This window comes from Haemorhous mexicanus, chromosome 3 (genome assembly GCF_027477595.1).
Source record: "Haemorhous mexicanus isolate bHaeMex1 chromosome 3, bHaeMex1.pri, whole genome shotgun sequence".
Classification (NCBI taxonomy): domain Eukaryota; kingdom Metazoa; phylum Chordata; class Aves; order Passeriformes; family Fringillidae; genus Haemorhous; species Haemorhous mexicanus.
The window spans coordinates 96560392-96586724 of record NC_082343.1 but is presented as its reverse complement, the minus strand read 5'-3'; the positions used below and the strand labels follow the sequence as shown (position 1 = coordinate 96586724).

At 35.2% G+C, this 26333-nt stretch overlaps 1 protein-coding gene across 1 annotated transcript in view; it reads right to left on the bottom strand.

Annotated features, from left to right (window-relative positions):
* The window catches only part of CSMD1 (CUB and Sushi multiple domains 1), a 1067000-nt gene that overhangs the window by 97171 nt on the left and 943496 nt on the right, over positions 1-26333 (bottom strand). The window contains exons 41-46 of the mRNA XM_059842787.1: positions 25265-25474; positions 12876-13064; positions 8946-9123; positions 7773-7918; positions 6279-6359; positions 6021-6134 (exon numbers count right to left, since the gene is read on the bottom strand). Of these exons, the coding sequence (XP_059698770.1) occupies positions 6021-6134; positions 6279-6359; positions 7773-7918; positions 8946-9123; positions 12876-13064; positions 25265-25474 (918 nt within the window). The remainder of the gene's footprint in view (positions 1-6020; positions 6135-6278; positions 6360-7772; positions 7919-8945; positions 9124-12875; positions 13065-25264; positions 25475-26333) is intronic.

Here is a 26333-nt window from a genome sequence, read left to right as displayed (position 1 = left end):
GTATATCTTAGCTGCTGATTACAGAACTTAATCTCTAGGTTGGAAGCTACACTTTACAAGATTCAAATTTTACAAGATTCATGTGTCTAAAGACACATGAAAACATAAAACTGAGATACTGAGGCAGCTTCACCTTGTTCCTCAAAACAAAAGGCACATCCATTTTTCAGTACCACAGCTAATACCTATAATTTGAATAAAAGTAAACCTCATAGTGTTATTATCTTGTATTCACCATACACACATTAAAAAAATCTGCTATTTTGAGCTTTTTTTTTCAATAATATTAGCTCTGCCATTTTAGCATAACATTTAAAAATAGAATACTCATAAATTAAAAGTACTTTGGTTGAGGCATATATATTTGGGTTTGATTTAGCTGAAATGGAGTCATTTTTCCCCACAGCATCCCCTCACAGTGCTGTGCTTCATATTGGTAGCTAGAAAGGAGTTGATAACACAGCAAAATTTTGGCTACTGCTGAGCGGTGCTGGCACAGCATCAGTGCTGTCTCTCCAACATTCTGCACCACCACCTCCCAGCAGGCTGGGGGTGGGAGAGGTCTTGGGAGGGGGCCTAGTCAGGACAGCTGACCCAAACTGACCAAAGGCATATTCCATACAACATGACATGGGCTCAGCAATAAAGGCTAAAAGGAAAGAGGAAGAAGAAGGTGTACTCATTATTTACAACAGCTACATATGCTGAAGTCCTTCTTCCCAGGAAGTGTCTGGACATTGACTGATGAAGGAAAGTAGAAAACAAAATATTTGGCTTTTTTCTCTTGTGCATGTGACCTTACACTTTTGCTTTAGTAAATTGCCTTATCTTGACCTATAAGTTTTTTTATCCATCTTATTTCCTTCTCCTGTCTCCCTGAGAAGTGGAGAGACAGAGTGGCCAAGGTCAAAACACCACAATATTCTACTCTTGTTTCTTTTGTTTGACTAACACATTAACATATCTGATACCTCATGGACTCTCTTCTGTCAGATAAATTACAGGTTGAATCAACTCCCTACACATTTAAAAGTTTAGGAATTGATGTGAATTTTACCACTTGAGAAAATCTGAGCTGCAAAATAAATTAGATGTTTGAGCCCCAAAATATATTTAATAATCAATTATTTATAAGAAAACCCCATGAATATTAAAAGTAGATACTGCAAAATAGTTCGGAATGATACAGGAATAAATACCGAAAACATGCTTTAGGCATATTGGAGGACATAAGTAATCTGTCTTACATTCATTTTTAATAAGATTGTTGCACATGTAAATTCCAAAAAACGTTATTTGTTAAATTTGCATAAGTTCATGCACAGAGGCAATTCCTACAGAAAAACAACAGGAAATACCAACTATCTGTATGTTATAGTCACATGTAATTGTGTGCAGTGGGGTAGTGTCATGAGAAGGGTAATTCTGCATGTCAGCATAACACTTTCATCATATTCTAGTCTGAGAAACACATTCCTTAACATGGCTTTTGCAGAAATCTGATTTAGGTTTTTTGGGGAAGGCCTGACGTAGTTTCTTAACTCTAATACTATTTCTGATACACTCATCTTTGATTTTGTCTTTTATTCATAAATATTATCACCACATTAGGACAATATTATCACACTGCCCCTCTAATTTAAATGTTTTGAGCAGCCATATTACCTTAAACTGAATACCCATTATCTGTTTAATTAGTATCTCAATTTTTGTGACCAGCACAGGAAAATTTCTTCTTGTCACAATACTCATCATGCTTTAATAAACATCTCTACTCTTCCCTATCGGAAACAAAAAAAATGAAAGAAATTTGTAGCAAGAGTATAAAGGTACAGGATGAGAACAATGCCTCCATGAGTAGAAACAGAAATGACAACAGTTCAACTACTTTTAAGCATAAACCCATTCACACTGACAGCATGTTCTGTAGGGCTGCAGAGGGCTCTGCGTGTTAGAAAATACCTGGCAAGATAACATATTACCAAACATCTTGAGAAAGTCTGTCCTCAGACAGGAAGGGAAAAGGAGCTGTAAGAAAACTGTGGTGTGTTGTGATTATAGCTGCTCTGGAGATCATTTCTTGAGAATGATGTAGAACTGGTCATGCAGATTCATTTTTCTTGCCTGTCAGATATGTCATCAGACTCATATATAATATCCTAGAATTTGGCCTTCTATCATATAAATATATTTTTTTGACTACTACAACATAGTGGCACAGCCAAGGAAAAAGTAAAGTGTTCCTGTACCTTTAAAAAATATGAAGCTGAACTAACCTAGGACAGTATGAACAATTTTAAATTACAGGCAAAATGTAGAAATTTGAGAAGGCAGTTCAAAAATTTGTTTGAAATACAATATGCAAATTGCATAGCAAGTAGCAAATTTTTTTCAAGCCCACGAGGATAAAATAGTTTCTTATAAATGCCATTCCATCCTGCATCACTCCTAAAGAAACAGAATAGAATTGCACAGGGTATTGGGAAGGATGAGAAGAATGATTAAAGATATTAAATATATTCTGGTCTATAGAATCATGCCATAAGTAAGGTGAATAGATGTGGAGGGATAGAATGTAAGAAAATAGTGCAGAAGGTAATCTCACACCTGAGGAGTTGCAGCTGTGCTAATCACCAAAGGTTAGGAACAGGCCTGCCCTTAATAAGCCACAGCTGTGTCCAATAAGAAGAGTGCTACAAAAGAGTGGGTTTGGGTTAGCTGGTTGAGAAGAGAGTTGGGGTTTGCTGGTTGTGCTGTGAAGAGAGCTGCAATTTGTTGGCTGAGCTGTGAAGAAGGAGGAGTCAGTGCTGTGAGGAACTGCCCATGAGAAATCACCAAGAAGGTGTGAGAGCTTTTGCAATATGATGACAACAAATAGAGACCAACTTGTTACTGAGTTTTTTCCCATAAGAACTGGACAACATGGAAGCAGCAGGTGCCAAGTTCAAAGCAGACAGAGAAATAACTTCACATTTTAAATAAACAAATTGTGTAACTTCTTACACAAAAATGTGTGGATTTAAGGCATTTATGTGGTTTCAACATAGGACTGAGTAATTCTACTGAAGAAACAGCTGTACAGGATTCAGAATATAAAGAACATTGCTGTTTTAGGAATGGTTTAGCTACAGTTTGGTTGAGGCCTTAATTAACTGCATGTTTGAAGTGATTTTCTGTCCTGCAGTAGAAAATCATTAGTAGCCAGTGCTAGATATGGAACACTGGGTATATGTTGTGGTGTACAGAATTTCTGGTCTGATGCAGAAATATGTATTTCCCCCTTCAGGTACTTATGCTTACAAAGTGCAACATGTGTATCTTCAAATATTTATCTATGCATAAACACTATAAAGACAGTCATAAAAAGCACAACTTTTAAATGATCCAGCAATATTTTGTGTGGTTCATAAATATAAGCTAGGGTTTTATAATAAAATAGGAATTACATTCAGCATTTATCTCCATAGTAATACTGGGGAGGCTGGGATAGCAATACAACCAAATAATTCTACTTTCCAGAAAGAAAATTTATATAAAGATACAACTTGGCTGAAGAGAGGAAGGAAATCAGGTGCATCCCAATTTACCTCAAGAAATTCTTCCCTTATATCTGTCCAAAATACTGCCAGAATATTTCTCTAATGCCTCCAGTTCTATTGTCTGTCTCTGAATCACTCAATGGCATTTTCATTTTTCATGATAAGATGACTTCTTTCGATGTCATCCTTGTAACAAAGTTTTGCTGTATTCACAGGATACAGACAGAGAAAGCACAGCCATTTGCACAGAATCTGCAGGAATTGGTATGGATGGCTAACTCTTATCAGAAGTTCCTAATATCTCTGTAGATTTTACAATAACTGTTCAGTGTACTTCAGGCTTTCATTTTACATTTACACTCTAATGGACATAGTCAAGAGTTAAGCTACTGCTGTTCCTGTTAACTAAAAATTGAAGTCTGGATTTGCAGTACAATCTTCTTATTAAAATATTACATTTATAACAGAGAAATACATTGATTAAAAAAAGAAATAATCAGAAATATTAATAAGTATTCAGTTATCCTAACAAAGATATAAAAGTACACAATATTCCTATTTGTTCTGCATATTTTATGGTGAGGGTCTTGAAATGAATAATGAATTCTTTTCCACTCAAAACAAAGATATGGTGTCCAATGTCTGAACCCATGGCAGATGTGGGAGCTCAGCACATCACTCCTGATATCCAGAGCTACCGAGAGAACCCTTGGGGGGCTCGGGAGTCCTGGAATGTTGCCAAAAGCACTTGGTGGCTTGATTTTGATCCATCTAGAGATGTGCCACCGATGTATGAGGAAATGGAACCTGCGAGAATCACTCGGGTGTAAATGGTGAAGGGAAGATATCATTATAGGGTGAATCACAAATTTTGTGGTTTTGGTACAGGGGGGTTGTAGAGACAAGATGGAGGAATCAGGGTGTGCCACCAGGCTCTTCCTTCTTCTTCCTGTCTTCCATCTTCTGGAGTGGTGTTGGCATTTGGGGATTGGTCTGGGATGAGAGTGTAGTTAGTGACGAAGATGATAGGTATTGGGGACAAAAGGTAAATATGACATACGTAGTTTTTGTTATAAAAAATGCGGCCGCCTTGGGGGTGGGCAGAGTGCCTTTGGCTGCCGTGCTGGTCAGATCCTTCAGGCAGAGAAAGGACTTTATATATAAGAGATAATAAACAATTCTGAAGACCGAAAAAACCTAGCGTCCAGACTCATCTTTGAAGCCCAGCGTGCAAGAACCATCCTGAGGGTGTGTGGGGGCAGAGACAGACAGCCGACCCCATAGGCAGATATCCAACTAATTGTATGCACAAGTCAAAAAAGGAGAGGTAAAAAAAACACTTTACCTCAAGTATGTGTGCTCATGCAGACAATCAAATGAATAAAACAAATTATGGTATCAATAGACTAATAGTCTGAATTATGCACTAATTCTTTATTAATTTTTAAATCATGAAAGTAGAGAACCAGGGTAATAAAAAGGAAGATACACATACAGCTATAATTACAGTGTCACAATGTTTGTTGTGCTTCCAGCATTACTATTTGTGCATATTGATGTTTTCACCTCATGATATGGAAGATACTCCATGCACAATTACATATTATAGATCAAAGTAAAACTTGTATGATACAGAAGAGAGAAATTCTGTTTACTTTTTGATTTTCTTAAATTTTAATGATAGCATCTCAGCAGTAAATATTTTTCCCCTAATATTTTGAGGTACTTCAAGACAAAATTCTACAGATGCTTTTTTCATCACTTTTGCAACATTTCAAAACCTTTTTGTCATCTGCTATTTAACAAAATGAAGTAAAATAAAGAAAAAAAGGTCAAACAATGTATTTTGAAAAACAAAGGTTGGAAGACTGAATAAAAATTTCCAGGATTAACTCGTTTTCCATGAAGATGAGGACATTATGTAAAAATGTGCATCTAAACATTGTTCATATTAAATTTTTAGTTCCTTCTTTGAAATGCCATATTTATCAAAACAATATTAATAGTTGAAAGAGATTTAATACTTTAAAAATTTTAAATTTAAATTTATCACATATTATTTTAAAACAGCTTTTTCATGTTACTGTTATACAATGTCACCATATTTGTCAGTGCACAAAGAATAATTTCTTATTTTATTTTGAAAACTTAATTTAATTTCATATTTTTAGTATTCTTCAAAAGTAAAAATAAAGGCTTGGTTTGGTATGAAGCAATATAGAATATTTTAAATTAATTTTAGAAATCAGTGTTTCAGTAGTTGTGGAGTCAAATAGTTAAAATCACTTCTCATTGGTTCTAAAGAATAAAATTTTGACATAAAATTCTTAGGTACAAATATACAAAAATGTGCATTTCTTAAATAATAAAGAAGTAAATGGAAAATTCTTTTAAGCATCAACGAAATGACAGTGCCATTAATTTGTTGCTTTCTGTAAGATGCTTATTAATGATATACAGAGTATGCAAGTATATATTTACCTTCACAGGTTGGAGAGGATCCTTCAAACTGCAACTGTGCATTCAGTTTGCAAGTTAATATATCTTGTCCAACAAGGGTAAAACCAGGATGGCATCTGTACTTCACAAAATCTCCTGAAAAAGGTATTGAAAAAAAAGTTAAACCTCAAAAAATTCTTCAAACAGAAATATATCAAAAATCTCAGGTGGAAGATGAAATATCTTAGTTTAATTAGAATTCAAGTGAAAACAGAAAAAAAAGAAATACTATCTTTTTACCTATTTCAAAGTCATCATCTTCTGTAAACAAATCTGCATGTGGAACTGTGGGTGGAGGCTGGCACTTCCTGAGCTGATAAGCTGCAAATTTAAGAGAAAAACATTTAATACTGGTGTGCTAAGGAGAACTTTACAGAAAAGTCATTTCATATTCATACTTCCCAAATTACTAGAGCTGCACTGAACCTTGTGGTCTCTCTGTTAGAACATTTTCCAAGTTAAATGTCATTACATAACATGAGCATGGTGAGACACTGGAATGGGTTGCCCAGAGAAGTTGTGTATCTCAGGAATCCTAAAAGTCAAGGTCTAAACCTGGTCTAGTAGAAGATGTTCCTGTCCATGGCAGGGAGATTGAAACTAGGTAATCTTTAAGGTCTCTTTAAATTAAAAACATTCTATAACTCTTTAAACAAAGTCTCTTGTCTGCTTTTCTAATCTGTTACAATAAATTGTGAGCAATCTCCTAAGAAAGGTGACCATTAAAATGACTGTGTTACTAAAATGGAATAGAATGCCTACAGCAGTGGAAGAAGCCCTTTCAGGATTAAAAAAAATTGAAAATGGAAAAAAAGATTGTGATGAGAGTATATAACCTAAAGAAAACTCTCCCCTTCAAGAAACAAACTTACTGTCAGAACAAAATTCTCTGGACAACTTGATAGTCCTATCCACTCAGTTTTTGCTTCTCAGATTAAGTACAGTGAATGACCACGTATCATGAACTTGTTTTAGGAAAAATATACAGACAAGAGAAACATTTCAGATTCTGAGTAACAATTTGATATGGACTTCCCTAAGCAAAGAGGTACCTCAGTACTCTCTTTCTGTGACATTTATTTGGTCTTTGAGAATTCATTAATTGTATATTTTTAATTTAGAGTCCAGAAGGCTAATAATCTTCCATTTATTATACATATTTTGGGTGACTAAGTCCAAATTAGAGCCAGAATTATAGTTCAGCTTTTCACTTGAGTTAGATGCCTAATTTTCATCATTTTTAGCCCTGAATGTAACTTTGAACGAAGCACTTTGCTGCGTTATCAGTCCTTATGCTATTGTTCAACCCTACCATAGCACCCCAGAAACTTCTGGAGAATAATCTTGGTAAAGAAAGTTAAATCTTATTGAATAAATAGGCAAAGTAATTAAAAGAGTAAGAGCTTAATATTAGATGGTAATGGTTAACATTAAAGATAGAGCACAGTTTATTAAAAGTCCCAAATTAACATTCTTAGGATTTTTATAAGCAATTTTAAAAAACTCATAAGTACTGTTATTAAAAAACAAAAAAAATCCCAAACAGAAGAAAATACCCAAAACCAAACAAGAAAACCCTAACCAAAGAAACAACAACAACAACAACAAAAAAAAAAACACAAACAGCAAATCCATGAGTCCTGGAAAGTCAGGAAACCACAAAGCTAAGAAATATTTTGAAAATTCACTAAATTATTGTGGTAATTAGATGCTAATTATATAAAGAAAACAGACCATGAAAATTGAGGACAAAGAATCCTCCTGTTGAAAAATCACTGTGAAATTTGAGGAGAACTTGATTGGTAGAACTGTAAGCTGTTTCCAGAGCTGTGTTCCCACTGAAAACTCCTAGCTGAGGAGAATTATGGTCAGGACCATCCCTGAAATGTAAAACATTGAAAAGTTAGCTGAAAAACTGTTGTTCTTCACATCCAAATAAACAATCTCTTTTCTCTGGAGAGAGGTTTAAATTTTTATAAAAAATGCTTTTCCTAATGATGTAAATTTTGTTTCTTTTTTTTTTTTTTTCCTAGCATACAGAATACTCTTTCCAACTTCAAACATGATTTTTTTTTTTTTTTTTGAGACCAGGCTACTTGGAATATTTTTTATATTTACATGGACCAGAAATATAGTGGTGGCAAGAAATTTTCAATGTGTTTTTCTGCCAAAAATTTTCATGTACAGATCAGATGTAAAGAAAGTGTAAAAATAAGTCTTGTAATACTGTCATATTTCTACCATTTTGACCCATGTGCTACAATTCTTCAACTCACTGTAAAACACAGAGTCATGGAAATTGCAAGTTATTCTGCCAATTTAAGTGATTCATTTAAAAGATTCAAAGGTGTATCCTAACGGGGGGGGAAAAAAAAAAAAAAAGAGGGGAGAAAACTATGAAATAATCTTGTGTTTTGTGTTTCTCAACAGTACGATAAGACACACAAAAGGAAACCTACTCCAGTAACATCAGGCTTCATTCACTTCCAGTATCATAATGTACAACATTCAGGTCTGAACAGTCAGAATGAATAAATAAACAAAACTCCCTACTTTTATCACTAAAGAATTTTTTGAGTCTGCAACACTTATTTCTGGTTGTTTTGTATATTAAATGTAATGAATCTAAACTGAATGAAAAAACTTTTGTAAAATGTTGTTTTATAAATCTTGAGATTATCTAGAATGTCTCTGAAAACTGCTGATTTGACCTTTTACTGTCTTTCAATCAGAGGTATATTTATTCACCTCAGTTATATCATTGAATAGCCAAGCATCATATATATACAACCTGCCAGGGAAGACAATCTATGAAGAGCAATACTAAGAAAATCTGTAGCTTGGGACAGTGAGACTTGATTAATCAATCAGAAAAGAATCACTTCTGTTTCAAAAAAAATTGCATACCAAACTGCAATGTAGTCATTCACAGGTTCAGTCTGGAGTAAGGTAAAGTTGATATAAATCCCATGGCCTGGAGATACAATAATTAACCAAGTACAGTCTTTGGAATTTGGGTATTCATCTGGAAATCCTGGGGAATAAACTGTACCATTCTGAGCAGTTACATTATAGCCACAAGGAGCTGAAAAGAAAACAAATGAAAAAAAATTAGTAGTAGAAAATAGTTTTTCATGTTACAAGTGGAATATCAAAATGCTACCAAATTCTTAAAGCTCCACAATTCAAGACAGCCTAAGTCTTAAAGACAGCCATTTCCTTGGTTGGTTGCTTCTCAAATAAATACTAACATTTCTAAAAGTATCTTATGCTGATGTCCTTAAGGTTTCATTTCTTAAAATTCATCAAAATCTACTGGTAGTATTGTTTGCATATAATTCTTGAAACTGAGTTCACACACCATTTAAAAAGGGGCACCTTTTGTTTGCATTCAGGGTTAAAAATCAAATAAACAAGCAGGTTCTCCCTGTTTCCATCCAACAGAGCTCTAACTAAATGGGAATACAATTCTAGAAAAAAATAGGCTGATTGTTCTTTCACTAGTCCAAAACCATTATGCTTTATTTCTGACAGGTTTCAGTAATTTTTAATTGTGATTCACTTGCAGATTATATGTTAATTATCCTTATGACAAGTAAAATGGACATACAGGCACAACTTTGTGCACACTTGCTGAATGAAGTTTGTAGCCAAATCAAACTTATGAAAAGGTTGACTTTATTCAAGGGTAGCAAATATGTGATAATGTGCTCTTTTGAGTCTTAGTTTGGAAGAAATGACTGACTATGGATGAAGGCATGTATTCAAGTAGACATATAGCCATTAGTGTAAATTAGTGAGTCTCACCCATTAGAATGAGACCTTAATCTCATTTATGGGTACTCAGCCTTGCTCTAGAACATTCTCTTTAGCTCTTACCATTAAGCTTATGTTATTATTGTCAGTGTTGCTGTGACTCTCCTTCAGACCCTCTTCATTTCTTTTTTAACTTAATAAGTAATGGAAAATAAAAGCAGAAAAAATTGATAAAAGGAAAAAGAAAAAAAACAGAAAAGGAAAAGGGAAGGAGGACTGATAAATGCAGAAGGATGTCTTATTTTCTGCATGGTTTAAAGCTACTATACTGTTGTGGTTGAAGGTTATCTGGCTAGTTGATGAGTAGCCCTTTTTGAAGGAGCTCTTTTAATAATCTCTGGAGTTATAGCACAGGCTAAGGAGGCTTTAACCACTTTCTTCATGCACATCAGTACTATCTTGTATTTAGCACATTTTCTATCTTGATGCAATCCTGCGCAATGTGCTCTAGGATGATTCTGCTTGAGCAGGAGGTTGGACAAGATGACTCACTGTGGTCCCTTCCAACCTGGCCCAGTTTGTGATTCTCTGTACAGAATGACATCTGCTCCGGAACCATGGCTCTTTAGTGGCCATTAGTGGCCAACAAATGAAACCAGCTAAGGAAAATGAAGGGTTGGTTCTATCTGTCTGATTCCTGGTTGCATGTAGTGGCCAAGGGCATCTGAAACTTTCTATCAGCTCTAGGAGTTGTGATGAAAATGTGACTCAAGACCACTTTTTACTATTTCCTAAACCCCTACATTCATGCCATAGTCACTTTGTCTGGTCTTAGAAATCTATTCTGTTCTCTCCACACCCACAGTACTCTATGTTTACAACTAAGAGTGATTTGACAATTATGCTTACTACAGGGAAATACACTTCCCCAGACTAATATTATTTTCTAATTACTATACAGAATTTTTCCGATTGAAGTTTTATATTTAAATATATTTTGAGTTTACTATATTTTTGACAGGTTTATTAATGGTGTTATTGATTGCATACATTTTTTATTTTCCCGTCATTTTTCTCTAATACTCAAGATGGAATGCAGATTGATTGTATCTCAGTAAAGACAGTCTAATTTCTCTTATATGATTGTTATCCAAGGAAGATCAATAAATTTTGTCAGGAAAAAAGTGTCTCAGGTAACAAAACTGTAGTAAAGTAACACATCCAGCTGTTACTACGCTTTCTCCGAAGATCTTTAAAAATCACACAAAACACAGCATTAAACAGAAATAATTGGTTAGATTTCACACAAGATAAACATAGCTTTTGTGTGAATCAACAAATCACTCTAAATTAATGATGCTGGTATGTAACATTTTGAATGACAGACATGAAGAAACAGAGATTCTTGAAATGAGTAAGCGTATAATCAAATCTTCTAAATTTTCACATGCTAACAGTAGACTACATGATTTATAAATGAATGAATGCCACACTATATGTTCTCATACTCCTTTCAACCTAATTACATTGTGCATGGAAAGACAGAAAACAATTTTAAAATTCCACCAAAAGATACCCAAATCCAGTTAGTCATTTACTGACAATTACATACATTACACCAAGACATCTATGGTAAGTCACCAGGACAACTGGATTGCACAGGAGTAAAGTCTTAAAGCATGACTATACGACATGATTCTACTATGATTCCTTGAGTAGCAATTAATCTAATTTTTCCCCATATACACATTCTCAGCCTTCAAAAGTATGTGCAATCTTCTGTAGAAAGTTTTTGATTCAAACTTCTAAGAAAACTGGTCACAGTTAGAAAAATTATTTAATTATTTTACTGATTTCTCTCTCAGATCCACTGTCAAATTACAACAATCAGAGTAACAATTTGTTTTCCTTGTAGAAAAAAAACATGTATATGTCATAATAATTTCAGCAGTACTAGGTGGAGCTTTAAAAGCACATGGATGAATTTTCCACAAAGCAAGTGGTGCGCTAAATGAGAGACAGAAAACTCTTAATGCTCAGTCAAAACAGAAAGCAACCTGCTGTTTAGTCAGAAATGGTATCTATAAATGCACACAAACACACACACAACAGAGCTGCATGCATTCCTCAGCTGTGTGGAGGAGATATAGATGACTGTGGGTAGGCTTGGAAGACAGGATTCACATGCACAGGAACCAGGCCAAATGTACATTGTGAATTTTAGAAATGTCAGTAGTAGAGGAATACCTTCTTTGAGTTAGAAAATGATGATAAAAACACTGAATTAAAACTATGGATGAGGGAACAGGGAAAAGTAAGAATGACTTTGTCCTCATGCCATTATAAATATTAATTAACTTCTTGCATGTCATTTCAAACAACATATATTATTTACTCTTGTTTCATCTAAGAAAACAGGAAATGCTGATTTATACCATAAAAATCTGCTTCTTCTATTATACACCTTAATGTATGTTAGGAAATATGCTTCTGTAGGGATTAAAAAGGAATAAGAAAATATAGAAGGCTGCATGCCCTTTGGTGTTGCATCTATATCACTAAAATATAAGTATGAGGTGTTGATCTCTGGCTAGGTTTCCAACAAATTCTAAAAACATCAACTGTTAACACTTTACACTTTTATATGGATTTTTAATTGATATCTCAAAAGCTTTACCATATGTTTAACATGAAGAAAAATATTACATATCTGTTTATAGTGAACTTTTATCACGAATAACTGTATTTTCTTCCAAAACATTTATAAAGGTGTCTCCATAATCTAACTGCTTTTGAATACAAGTATCTTCTCAAAATAGTCTTTCATATAGAGGTTAGGATAATTTCTGGCAGTATCACTAGTTCTCATATTCAACACAGCTGGCAGATATTAACAGGAACAATAAATCACTGCTGAGAAACATGATTCATAAAACATATATTATTTATAAAGCACATAATATTCTGCCTTTATCTGCTTACACTTCAGAAAAAGTTGCATTATGTACAGGCACACAAACAAGTAAACAAAAATCAGAAAGTACTGTAAGTTCTGAAGCAAAGGTGCTACCAGAAATTTACCTTCACATCTGGGGAAATGATAGTTCCAATTTCTGTTGATTCCATGTTGGCAAGTGAGAACAGGCTGCCCCCTCAAAACATATCCAGGATAGCATTCAAACGATACTGACTGTCCCACACTGTAATCTGAGTTGACTATATAGCCATTCAAAAAAGGAGGAGGATCAGGACAGTTCTGTAACTCGTAAGCTGGAAGAAAACAGAAGTACTTTTTGTTTCTTAATCAGCTCTCGACACACTAAGAAGAATACATTCATTTGAAATATGTAATGCATTCAATAATAGGTAAACACTAGAATGCCAAGCTCCAATTTTTCAGAGATTTACACATAACAAGAAACAAATCATCCATTTGGACTGTAAAAAAATATTTTAGTAATGCACAACAAAATCATTAATTCCTTAAAACTTTATGAAATACAAGATTTTCACAATACATTGGCTTTTTAATATATACTCTAAACTATGCCCAAAAATAATGTGACCTAAAGAAATTAAAAGAATTAATGAATGACTTTAACACAGCAGAGCACCATAAAGGTCTAAAAAAAATTAGAAATATCTGCAAAGGGAACGGTCCTTTTACATATATCACCATGCAAAAAATTGCTTTGATGATTCATCATATTTCATGTTAGGTTTTATCTTTTGGAGGACATAAAAATTTTATTCAATGAAACACATTTAATTCATAAAAATCAGTGTGGTGAAAATTCAGAAGAAGCTTTCATTAATAACATTTACTAAGATATAAAGATAATGTAAGCAGCTCCATATGAAGCAATAAAAAGACTGTTTTATAAAAATGTTATGCAGAATTATTTGCAAACTACTTAACATAGATTAGATAGTAAGTAATTGCCATTGAAGAAACTAGTGTTAAAAGGATGAGAGCCCTCCTCTTTTTGAACCCTTAACTTCCAGTTAAGGAATACTTCTGTCAGAAGAAAGTTCAAACAAGAATAATAACACCAGTGTGCTCTGTATCCACATGTGTTGTTAAATGCAAGCTCTAAAAATAGGCCAAGAGAATATGATGAACATATTCCTGAATGAAGTATTTTGTTACTTTTTTCAAAGTTAACCTTTACAATATGAACATGTTCATCCTAGAAGTGTATACTTATTATTCTGAAATAGATTTTTTAAGCAAGCCACTTCATCAAGATTAAGCTAAACATATGTTTTAGATATGCTTAACTACTTAAAGTGAAGTTTGTACTTAATTGCTTCACTGAAATACAAAAACTGGCAATAAGTTTTTTAGTCAGTGCTAATTACTGTCATGCTGTGCAATAAAAAGATTTACGTTGAGAGAGCCTTCTTCTTTTCCCTAATTCCTTCAGTAAATCCAGAATTCAGTGTTTGTAACACTAAAAAATTGGAAAAGATGCAATAATACTAGAAATATTCTGAAATCCTCTAAAAATTCAGATCCCCCTTCTCTCAAACAAAAAAATTAGGAAAATAAATTTAAAACCTAAGAATAAAAATGGATTGCTACTGGAAGGAAATACAGAAATGTTTCTTTTCCCTAAATTGTGGTTCATTAAATTCTGTGCTAAATCTAGTAATGGCTCATTAATTTTTAATGTTATTATTACTCCTGCTATCATTTATGTAGTATTAATACTCATAATATCATTATCAACATCTTTATACAAAACAAAGTAGTAGAAAGACTATTTAAGAGAGCAGGACTCGTAGAGAGTAGCCTCTGTCCTGCGGCCGCGGGAGCTGTGCGGGAGCCCGGCTGGGTGCCCCCGGCCCGGCCGAAGATGGCCACACGAAGTGCCACTCCCGGATTCCCTCCGGAACCCTGGGTAGTGGTTACCGTCTGCGGCGTGGGTGGGACAGGCGGGATCTCAGCCACGAGGTACCGAAGTAAAGGAAGGAGGAGGGACACCCATACAGACACAAAGGATCTTTTAATCTTTCCCGGCGGTGCAAGGGACGGGTGCCAAAGGCGGGGTCCGGGGAGGCGCTGATAAAGGGAGTGGGTGTGATGGGAGGAGACACAAAGCTTACCAATAATGAGGACCCAGGGAGGGGCGTGGGTTACAGCTAAGCCACTGAGGATCACACAGGGGAGGGGAAAAACCTCCCTGATGTATGATTTGCCAGGGGCAAATCATACATCGAATAAGGGATGACTGACACAGAGAATTCTCGAGATAAGGGGGGTGGTTACCATGACAGGCGGGGGGGGGGGCAGCTCCAAAAGGGTGGAAATAGGGAGAAACCATTGTGAGGGAAGTACATGGGGGGGAACCGAGGACCAAACCATTATTGAGTTACAAAAGGAATAACCGATTCTAAAAACACACAATGCCACTAAAGAGTACTGTATCAAGACTGAAATATTATACTTTATAAAAATATATTTAGCAAATTATGTTAAAAATAGAATAGAAATTATTCCAGAAGGTCAGAGGATCTCAGAGATTTATTTTTTTTAAAGATGTAGCAATGCCTTGCCCAACAGTTACAACAACAGTGTTTTGGAACAATGACAGCAAGTACTGGAATATTTAAATTTTGATTGTAGAACCTTTTTGAGAAGATGAATACCATCCTTTCTTTTTTTTTTTTTTTTAATTTTAAAATACAGTACTCATAGATTATGTTTTGAGAGTACTTTACACAGTCTCAGAATTTTTGAAGTTAGTAGTAGAAATCAGTTTCAAGGAAAAACAATAAACAAAAAACTCTTCCACCAATCTACATAAAAAGATAAGACAGGAACTACTCAGGTGAGAAAGGAAATCCTGACAGATTTGACAGAGGTGTTCCATAGACTAAGGAAGTGATGACTCCGTGTATGTGTATCAAAAGAGATAATTAAGGAAGGTGATGGGATATTAGGGAGTATTTAAACTTGGCGTGACAAAAATGATATGGAATAAGAGGTGGGTATTCTCCTGGTTTCTGCTAGGGAAGAGTTAATTTCGTCTAATTTTTTAACAATTTTTCTCATGCTCTGTCAGTGAGGCAGTATGCAAAAAAAAAGGGAAAAAAACCCCCAAAAAACCAAAAAAGGGAAGGAGCATAGCTGGGACAGGTGACCTGAACTGGCCAGAGGGATGTTTCATGTTTCATACCATAGAACATCATGCCTGGTATACAAACTGGGAGTAGTTAGCAGAAGGGTGGCTGATCTGGGTTCAGGAAGGGGGTTCTGGCATCAGCAGGTGGTAAGGAAATTGTGGACTGCAATGAGGTCTCTCCTCAATCTCCTTCAGGCTGGACAGACCAAGGGACCTCAGCCATTTCCTATACGGTTTCACCTCAAAGCCCTTCACCTTCTTTGTCGCCCTGCTTTGGACTATCTCTAATAGTTTAAAATCTTCCATTTTTTGCAGTTCCCAAAAGTGAACCCAGCACTCGAGGTGAGGCCACCCCAGAGCAGAGCAGAGTGGGACAATCCCCTCCCTTGCCTGGCTGGCCATGCTGTCCCTGATGCCCCCCAGGACAGGGTTGGCCCTCCTGGCTGCCAGGACACTGCTCACTCATGTTCAACTTGCCACTGACCAGGACCCCCAGGTCCCTAACAGAGGCACTGCTTTCCACCATCTCTTTCCCCAGCCTGTCCATACAGCCAGAGTTGGCACATTCCAGGTGAAAAATCCAGCACTTTCCCTCGTTGAACTTCCTACGGTTGGTGACTGCCCAATCTTTTAATTTGCTGAGGTTTTTCTACAGGGCCTCTGTGCCTTCAAAGGAGTCAGCAGCTCTTTCAAGTTATCTTTTATCTGCTACCTTGCTTAGTATCCCTTCCAGTCCTGCCTCCAGGTCACCTACAAAGATGTGGGAGGGCACAAGGCCTAAGATGGAGCCCAGTGGGACCTCACTAGTGCCAGGTCCCCAATCTGATGTCACCCCAGCCACTGTCACCCTTTGTGCCCAAACCATGAGCCAGTTGCTCGCCCATCACATGATGGGTTTATCCAGCTGTGTGCCGGATATTTTTCCCAGAAGGATCCTGTAAGAAACAGTGTCAAGAGCATCCCTGGAATCCAAGAAGATCACTGACTTCCCATGGTTCACTAAGTGGGTTGTTTTGTCATAAAAGGAAACCAGGTTTGATAAGCAAGACTTTCCTCTCATGAAGCTGTGCTAGCTGTGACCAATGATTGCACTGTCTTTCTGGTGTTTTTCAACACCTTCTAGAATAAACTTCTCCATAAGTTTACCAGGCACTGAAGTGAAAGTGACAGGCCTGTAGTTTCTGAGGTCCCCTTTCTTGCCCTTCTTGAAAACTGGTACAATGTTGACCAGCTTCAAGTCAGCTGGGACCCCTCCAGACTCCCAAGACTGCTCAAAAATTGAGAAAGGTTTTTCAATTACAGCCAGCTCTTTGGGGACACTTGAATAAATCCTATCAGGCCCCATAGATTTTTTAACAACATCCCATACTGTCATTTGGATTGTAAATGAAAAAAAACAAAGCCTACCTTTTAAAATTCTAGCTACTCTTTATTGAGAAATGCAGATGCTTTTTGCCTGTTGTAAATAAGGCAAACTAAATACATACAGAAATTTTGGGGTTTTTTTCTGATATTTGTTTTTGTAAGAGGAGAACCTATGCCTAAAGCAGATCACTGAAAATTTGAAGGTCAGTCAGGGGTGAAAGCACTTGCATATGAGCAGAATAAAACTGTTTGTTTTGCTATTTGTTATTTCAGAAAATAAGGTATAAAATTTTAACATACTCTGCTTGTATAAATTATATAGATGACTCATAAATTATTGGTCAGGGGATCCATATGACTATGATATTATGATTTACAGGTCACTCAGGAAATGTTTTATAGTTTTAATATAAATATTAATGATGATCTTTGTTCTTTTGATATATTCAATAACACCTGATTTAACAGAGCAATTTATTATTCAGTAGTCATGACTAACAAACACTGCCAAAAAATCCTGATGTCACACCTTGCAATAGAAAACTCTTTTTATGAGTGTCATGGCCAAAGATTTGTTTGCTACTGAGCTTTACAAACTGAGATTCCATTTGACTGCAGACAAAAAATCTAGTGAGAGTCTGAAATAAAACATAAAGGAAATCTGAGAAAAATATTTCATTCCAATACTGGCAGCAGTCAAATACTTGAATTTTAAAATTATCTCATATAGCCATTTGTCATTGTTTTGTACAGTATATTTTCCACTGATAAGAAAAGATTGTAAATCACAAAAGAAATGTAATTGATTCTCTGCTACCTTGTTGTTATGGTTCAAATGTATTTGCCATCTTAAAGCACTAGGGTGACTTATTGGCTTTCCAAGTGCCACATACCTCTGTAACAATTAAATATGGAAATAATTGCTTTGCAGAAAAATGGTATTAGCAGGGAATTGAGCATGCAATCACCCAAATGCTAGGAGAGCTAGCATTAGATCACTTAAAAAGTTCATTTAGGCTTATTGTACATTCCTCCACTATCATGGTGTGTAAAACTACTGACTCAATAAAAAAAATCCATTTCTCAGACTAGACTGGCCTGCCATGAGTTTTTTTGGAAAGGTCCTTTAAAGTTGATCTAGTTTCAACTTCCCTGCCATGGACATGGACGTATTTCAGTAGATCAGATTGCTAAAAGTGCCATCTAAACTGAAGATGTGCCATCTAACTGAAGACCTTCAGGGATTCACAACTTTTCTTATTTCAGTGTCTCACCCCCCTCATTTTATGTTCCTTATGTCCAATCTAGATCTAGCATATTTTGATTTAAGACTGCTGACCCTTCTCACTAAAGGCCTTGGTAAAAAGTCTCTTATTTTTAATAAAGACCCTCTTAAAAACTGAAAGGCCACAATAAAAACTTCCTGAAACCTTCTAATTTGGGCTGAACCCCAACTCTCTCAGCCTTTCTTCACAGAAAAGGTGCTCCAGCCTGCTGTTTACCTTGTAGTCTTCCTCTGGACCCACTTAAACATGGCTTGCCTCTCTTGCTTGAAGCACCAGGGTTGAATGCAGCATTCCAGGTGCATTCAAGAGAGAGAAACACTCATGAGAGAGAAACAGAGGGAGAGAATCACTCCCCTCGATCTGCTGGCCATGCCTCTTTTTATGGAAGCCCAGGATGCAAATTACTGGAGCACAGGATAGGACTGGCAATCTGGAACCTCAGTTTAATGTTGTAGGCACCAAAGAACATAAACTTTCAGATGCCATGACTCAGGACTAGAATCACAAAACATAATCAATGATTTATAAAATAATTTGCTACAAGGCCCTCAAAAGATTGGGTTTTATTTCCTTTAGCATTTCTGCCTTAGGGCATAATTTGAAACAATTTTAGAAATAAAGTAACTTTTCAACAATCCCCTTTTAATTCCATGATTCCTAAGACTCAGAAGCTCCATCATAAATATCTTTTTTACAAAGGCCATCAGATTTACCTCATTTAAATCATGTTTTGTGTGTGCATGAGTGTTTGGGGAAGAAAGGGATGGCAATTAGCACATTTTTCTTTGGACATATTGCTCAAACTCTCAAATATATAAGAGTAAGATTCTTACTTTGTATTCAGCTTTATCTTATACTGAAATTCAGAGCAGACTGAACATAGTCTTACAGTCCTAATAATAGGAACTAGGACTTCCATAGTAAAAATAATACAAATCAAACATTTATTCTGCTTCCCTTAAAGAAGCTCTAGTCCTAAAGGGAAAGTTATGTGGGAAAAAATAGATGTTCCATAAATATCAAAAGCTAAGGTAACATTAATATGCACAGGACTTAAAACCCACAAATATGTCTTATGAACCATTAGACTAACTGTATTCTTCTGTGCACTAAATTCTTTTATGAATCCCTCAAAGGCCCTAAAAGCTATTTGTTTCTTCTGACCTGGCATAACAGCTTGCCAATCAGACTTCTGTGACTGTTCTTCTCAGACCTAGTGTACAGAGTCTGCTTATATCTCAGGCATCGAGATTTGCCATATACAGGGGTCTCAGAACCTCAAGATCACCAGTCAAATGACACATAGAAATGTTCTTCTAAGCATTTGTGACTTTCCTCTCTTTGCTGTTTGATATGTGGCAAAACTGCAACACTCACAACAAAAGACAGTCTTTCTCAATGCTTCTCTTTTTTAACTAAACACTACAACACCTATTTCAACAGTAAAAAAAACATAAGTAAACTTAAATGTTGCTCTTCTAAAAACCAGGACTTTGAAATCAGGAGTTTCATTATTTTGAAAAAAAAATCTAATTTTTTTTTCAGTAATGCAACAGGCAATCACTGTGAACTTCCTTCTTGCTGCAAGTGAAAAAAAAGATTCCACAACACACAGAAATTTAGCAATCCATCTTTAACACCATGGAATGCCCACATAGCAATTGAAAAGCTGAAAGGAAAAGAGAACATGAAAATATCAGAGCATAAACCAATAAGAATCTGATCAGCAATGGTACTGAGAGCTGTAATTTCCCCAGGGTTCGTCTAAGGAGACAAAGCTTTTTTAATGCATTCAGAAATACACAGTGCCTAAGTGATTTAGGTTATATTTTCAAATCCTGTCCTGTGAGAATTCATGGGCTCAAGGACCAGCACTAGATCCCTACTAGTATGGATAGAAAGTATTTTACAGTTCTCAGTGTGCATTCACTTTTCCTCTTCCCAAAAATAATGTGTTCAGAGTACAATCCCAAGCTATATTAAGATTCAATCTCATAACCATTTTTCTGCCTTTGGAAAATCAGTAGAAAAATTGAGAAATAGCATAATTAGTTTCATAATTCACTCCACAATGTTCATATTCTTTGCTTTCCCTTGAGATGAGGGATTATCAAAAAACCTTATCCTTCATAAAATGCTAAGATCTCCAGAAAACTTCTTTTTTTTATAGCATGCAAGCTTGATTGAATAAGCATAGCCATCACCTATCTCTCTTTAATTTTAGATTGGTATCTACAAAAAAGGTATTTACTTGGCAAAAAAAGTCTGCTACCTCAGTGCCATTGTGTATTGTATTCTGGTTAGCAGAAAAGGCAATTATTTTCACTTAAAAAAATCAGTCCTTGAATTGAACTGAGTTTAGTACCATACAGTAAAACCCCTGAATTTAATCATAAATCCCTTATAGTGTAATTTAAATACAATAGATCAAATTAGAATTAAGCTGTGCAAGTTTGTGGGCACTCCTAATATGTAACACATTCACTAATATGCAACAAATTCACTAACTAGAATGGATTTGGCAAATGTGACTTTAACTATGGATTCTTTTTGCCCACTCTTCTTTTTTTTAAGGGTAAATTAAATTAATTTCACTCTTAGAAAAATAATGCTTTTTTTGTTTATAAAACTTTTTTTTCCCCAATTATAAAATAATAGGACATCCTAAAATGAGATAAATTAGAAGCAGTCTGAATAAAAACATCTGGTCAAATGTATAAAGATGTCAGGAGCTCAGCTCCATTTGCTTTGCTTTGCAAATTCATTTCTAGAAATTACAAAAGTAGACAACTTAACTGTGTGAGCATCAACTGGACTAAAAATCAATTCTTAGCTTTCCATATATAACAGTACTCCTTTTGCCAATAAGAAGATTTTGATGTGACACCCATACCAACCTCTCATATTTCATTTCCCTCACACATTTATATACCATGAATAGCAGTTAGGGAAGACATTGCATATAAATTGAGTTGTGACAAAGAATATTCTGACTTGGTAGCCAGCAAGCCAAACTGAATTGGTATCTATGGAGTAATGCTGCATCTTTCTTCTAGACAAGGCCTTTATATCAGAACTGTGAGATATGACTGAAATTGACCCAATGGTTTCAAAATTGTATAACAAAGATATACTCAGAAGGGTGACAGCTAGACAATACAACAATTCTAAATTCCATCATCCAAAGAAATCAGGCTATGATTCACATGAGATTTGATTTACTGAAAAGAAAACAACACTTTTAATAGGGAAGAAAGGATAAGGAAAAGAGTAACATTGGAGTAATGAAGAATTTTTTAATTCAAGTTTCAGCAATTGCAGATAGTCTAAGAGGAAGAGACAGTAATTGAGAAACATAATAATAAAAAGAGTAGGAAAATCCAGAAATAATCCATCAGAAAAGAAAACTAAGTAGCAAGGGCAACAAATGTGGAACAGGAAAAGGAAAGGCAGTTATGAAAACTAACATATACTTTTTATGATACAAAATAAAGCAGACAATAAAATTGCTTATTTGTAAACCACTGGCATTTTCTTTCAGAAGGCAAGAGAACAACAGGGAATAGAATGAAACAATACTTTCCAAAGTTCATAGAATACGGATATCTAATTGAGTGTTCAATTCCGTATATTTTCTAAATGATGCTGAGCAAGTTATTTTAGTTTAATAATATGAAGGTATAATATATGATGACCATAGAATTGCTAGATCTTCTCAGTAGAAATAGCTAGTGTAATCTGTGATCTCAGAGGCAACAGAGTTGCTGCTTCATGAAGAAAAATAAGCACATGCAAGAAATTGATTTTTAAAGAAGAAAGGTCCCATATCTGTTTGCACAATAAGGAAAAGGAAGCAGATAGAAGACAGAACACAAGTAAATTATAAATTCAATAGAGTAATCTAAGCTGGTGTGTCCTAATCACCTAAAAATTGAACACAACCATGTTACTAACTTTCCACATTAGGAAAAAAAACCCCAATAAATCATAAATATCTTTTAGAATTACTCTTTTTTTTTTTCCCAGCAGTTGATTTTTTTAATTGAAGTGGATTATGTTGTCAGAATTTTAAAAATTTTTTAAACCCATAAATTTTTAATATACACACATATATTCATACACACACATATACATACAAACTAAAATACTCTCTATAGGTAAGAAGCAATACCTAAAAATGAAATGCATGAGTTGTCTTTACAGAAGAAATTGCTTTGCTTTTCACTGATGGGAAGCATAAAACTGGGTGAATGTATATGCATTTGGTAGTGCAAATATAACCATAAATCCACTTTTTGTGAAATAAGATAAATACTACTTATATTTTTTATTTGAAATTAGAATGGCACAAATATAACTTAATTTACCTGCATCTCTTTCTTGGTTCTGATTTTTTTGGTTATATTATAACTATTAAACTAATAACTTAGCTATGAAAAGTCTTATTAAATTATTACTATTGTTGAGAATTTAATACTTTTTCTGGATTTTTTCTACAAATGCTTGGAAATACTACTACAAGTTTCTGAATTTCAATGAATAATACTTTTTTGACATTTTATTTATTTTGAGAAAACTGATAACGCAATCTTCACATTTTTAAAAGTATTTTATTATAAGGCCCATGTAATGCAAAAATGTAATATTTCATAATACCTTGCTCTGGATTTAAGTGAATTGCTTTTCCAATGTTTACATAATAGGATAAAATTTTACACTGTCATTGAGGCACTCATGATCATAGTTTTGTTGACAGCTGGCAAGTAGCAAGTGGGAGAAGTAAAAAGCATGCAACTTATCTAAAAAGCAGCTGATTTTGACAAGAGATGGTTAGAATGAACCAAAAAAAAAAAAAACTGTTCTATTGTATCATGTCTTCTTCATCACATTCCCATTTCTTTCAGAGTAGACCAAACAATCCTACTGGATTAAGTAAGAAAGGGAAGAATAGAAGAAAAGACTAATAAAACTATGCACTTGTTGCATAAGCTGCAACACTGCCTCTGGAAGAACATGTTGTACAGTCTACGAACAACATATGTTTTAACTACAAGTTTCAGGGGAGAAAATGTAAGTAAGAAAGAGCTTGTTGTGGCAAGGAAAAACACACTAAATAGAAACAGAACAAAGGATACTGAAAAATATATCATATGGCTTTGTATTTTACTTATTTTTCATTTCTGTAACTTGACAATCACAATTATTTTTGACTGCTCAGAAGGAAACTAAGACTAGCTGGGTATGATGTGAAAATGTCCCATACTTGTAAGATGATGTGATAGAAAAAATTCTACTAATGGCAGAGAGTCATGATTTCTTTGTGGCCTTTATGAGCATCAGTCTAACTCAGGTGTTCAGAATCTTCCTCACTGTCCATTGACTCCATAGATATGATCTAGCTATAAATCTCTTTGCGTGTGTGTATGCAAATAAATGCTATACTGGACCTGGAAATTATTGAGTTCACTGTCCTCAAAAAAGCTCATGTGTTGCTGTATCTTCAGTTTGTGGCCAAAAGAATGCTGATAACACTGGAATGTTCTGCCTTTTGCTGAACAACATCACAGCCATATCTGTTTCCCACTGTGCTCTGCCAGTAAATAAATTGGGAATGTACAACAGGGTGGGTGAGAACACAATGAGGAAGATGACCTGAACAAGAGAGATCATCCATACCACATAAAATCATGTTCAGCAACAAAAGAGAAAAGAGGGGCACTAGAGACATTAGTCATCTTTGGCTGGGAATCAGTCTGCCTGTGGGAGGTGGAGAATGGTTGCCTTTGCGTCACTTTTATTTTCTTTGTCCCTTGTTCACCTTATCCTTCACCAGGTAAACATTGCTTTTTTATCCTTGTCTCCAAGATCTCTTGCTTTTAGTATTCCTTTCCTCTTCCCTAGTCCCACTGGGGTGGGTAGGAGGTGAGCAAGTGGTTGGGTGGTTTTTAACTGCCCACTGCTGTTAACCCCCAACACATAATTAAGTTACACAAATAAAGATCTTAGAATACGGTGGAATGAATTCCCTCACAGATATCTGAAAATTAAACCAGCCATTCCATTGTGTTAAACAGTTCAGCTCCTGTAATAGTGCTCAACTGTTGATAGTAAGACTATTTTAACAGTTCAAAAAATATGCACAAACTAATGATGCTTTATTGTCACTAGCGGGAAAACAAACAAGCAACAAACAATGAAGATTAAGAAAAAAGCCAACAGTAAATGACCACAAAAAGTTCACATTTTCAAATACTGATTATATGTGTTTGAAAATGGATATATAATGTATTATCTGGTGTTTTTTCATTTCCTGGTAATTTTCACAGGAGACGAGACTGCAAATACATAACATAGGGAATTACAAAACTTTTCACCTGAATATTTAAAATAACTGTTACCCTTACATTACTCATAGAAAGATTATATAAATGGGAAAACAAGACAGTGAATATTAGAAGTATGAATTGGTAACAGCATAACTTAATAGAATGGAAAGGGTTGTTTGCTGTGTGACCTTTGGCAAATAACATCACCTTCTTCTTAGGCTTTTACATCAATAGAACCAAGATTTCAACTCAAGATAATTTCAGTTTTAAACATTCCAACCTATTTATTAAAAAATAGACAGATTTTAAAGTGCTATGTAATATATACAAAGCATATAAGGATTGTTGTGCTAATTCATCCTTACCTTGGTATGTCAGCTTAAATCCTTGCCTGTTTTCTGAGTGATCACTATAAAAATGGACAAGTGTTTCATGAGTAGTACTTAGCAAGGGTGATGGGAGATCCATTCCACTAAACTGTCCAATCATGGAACTGGTGTGGTGAGGCCCATTCTGAATTTCAAGGAAATCATGATTTGCTTCAGTGGAAAAATTCAGAAACTGAATGTGTGCACCTGTAGCATTGAGAAAGGAAGAAAAATTTTATAACTCATCTTGCCTAATAGTAAAGCATGGAAATAAAAATAAAATTATAATAGTTGTTACAGTTATTATATTTATACTTTAGTCACTATTCAAAGTGGGATGCTTGAGTTAAAGAAATAGCTGATAAGTATTGAAAGAGTTGGAGTTTCTAATTTTTTGGTTACCCATAGATATTATAATCACACATGAAGGGACAAATTAAGGTAAGTCATAAAGTCACAAAGTCAACATGAGGGATTTTTCATATTTCTAAACCAATCAAGAGAAAGACTCAAGGGAGGGGCAAATCCCAAATCCTTCTGTAGCATGGTATGGCTGGGACTCTGCCATCCCAAGTGCATCCCTGTAGCTGGGCCAAGGCCTCTCCCAGAGGCTCAGGATCAGCAAGGTTACTTACAGAGTGAATTTTCTGAGGCAGAGGTTTACCTACCTAGTTCCAGCTATCTACTCTACCTCATTTTTCCTGCTCTGGGTCTCCTTTATTTGTGTCCTTTTCCATCTAGCTTGGGCAAGTGTGTCTTTGGAGCCATTCACCCCATATGCAGCCTTATAAGATGCACTGAACTCCAGATTGGAGACAGAGAATTCAGACAATTTACCACAGACCCTTTCCAAGAATCAGGTGCTTGAACAAGGCTTTTCAGTATTCAAAACATGCAGAACAGTTGGAAGTATAAGCATAACCTCATGGGAAGAGCCGTTTTGAAGTTCTGGCACTACTTCCTGTGGATTAAGGACCTGAAATCCGGTCTTAAACCACTTGTATGTATCATATCAAAACAGAAATGAGGGATGAATCCCTGGTTTGGAGATCTAGTGCCAAGTAAC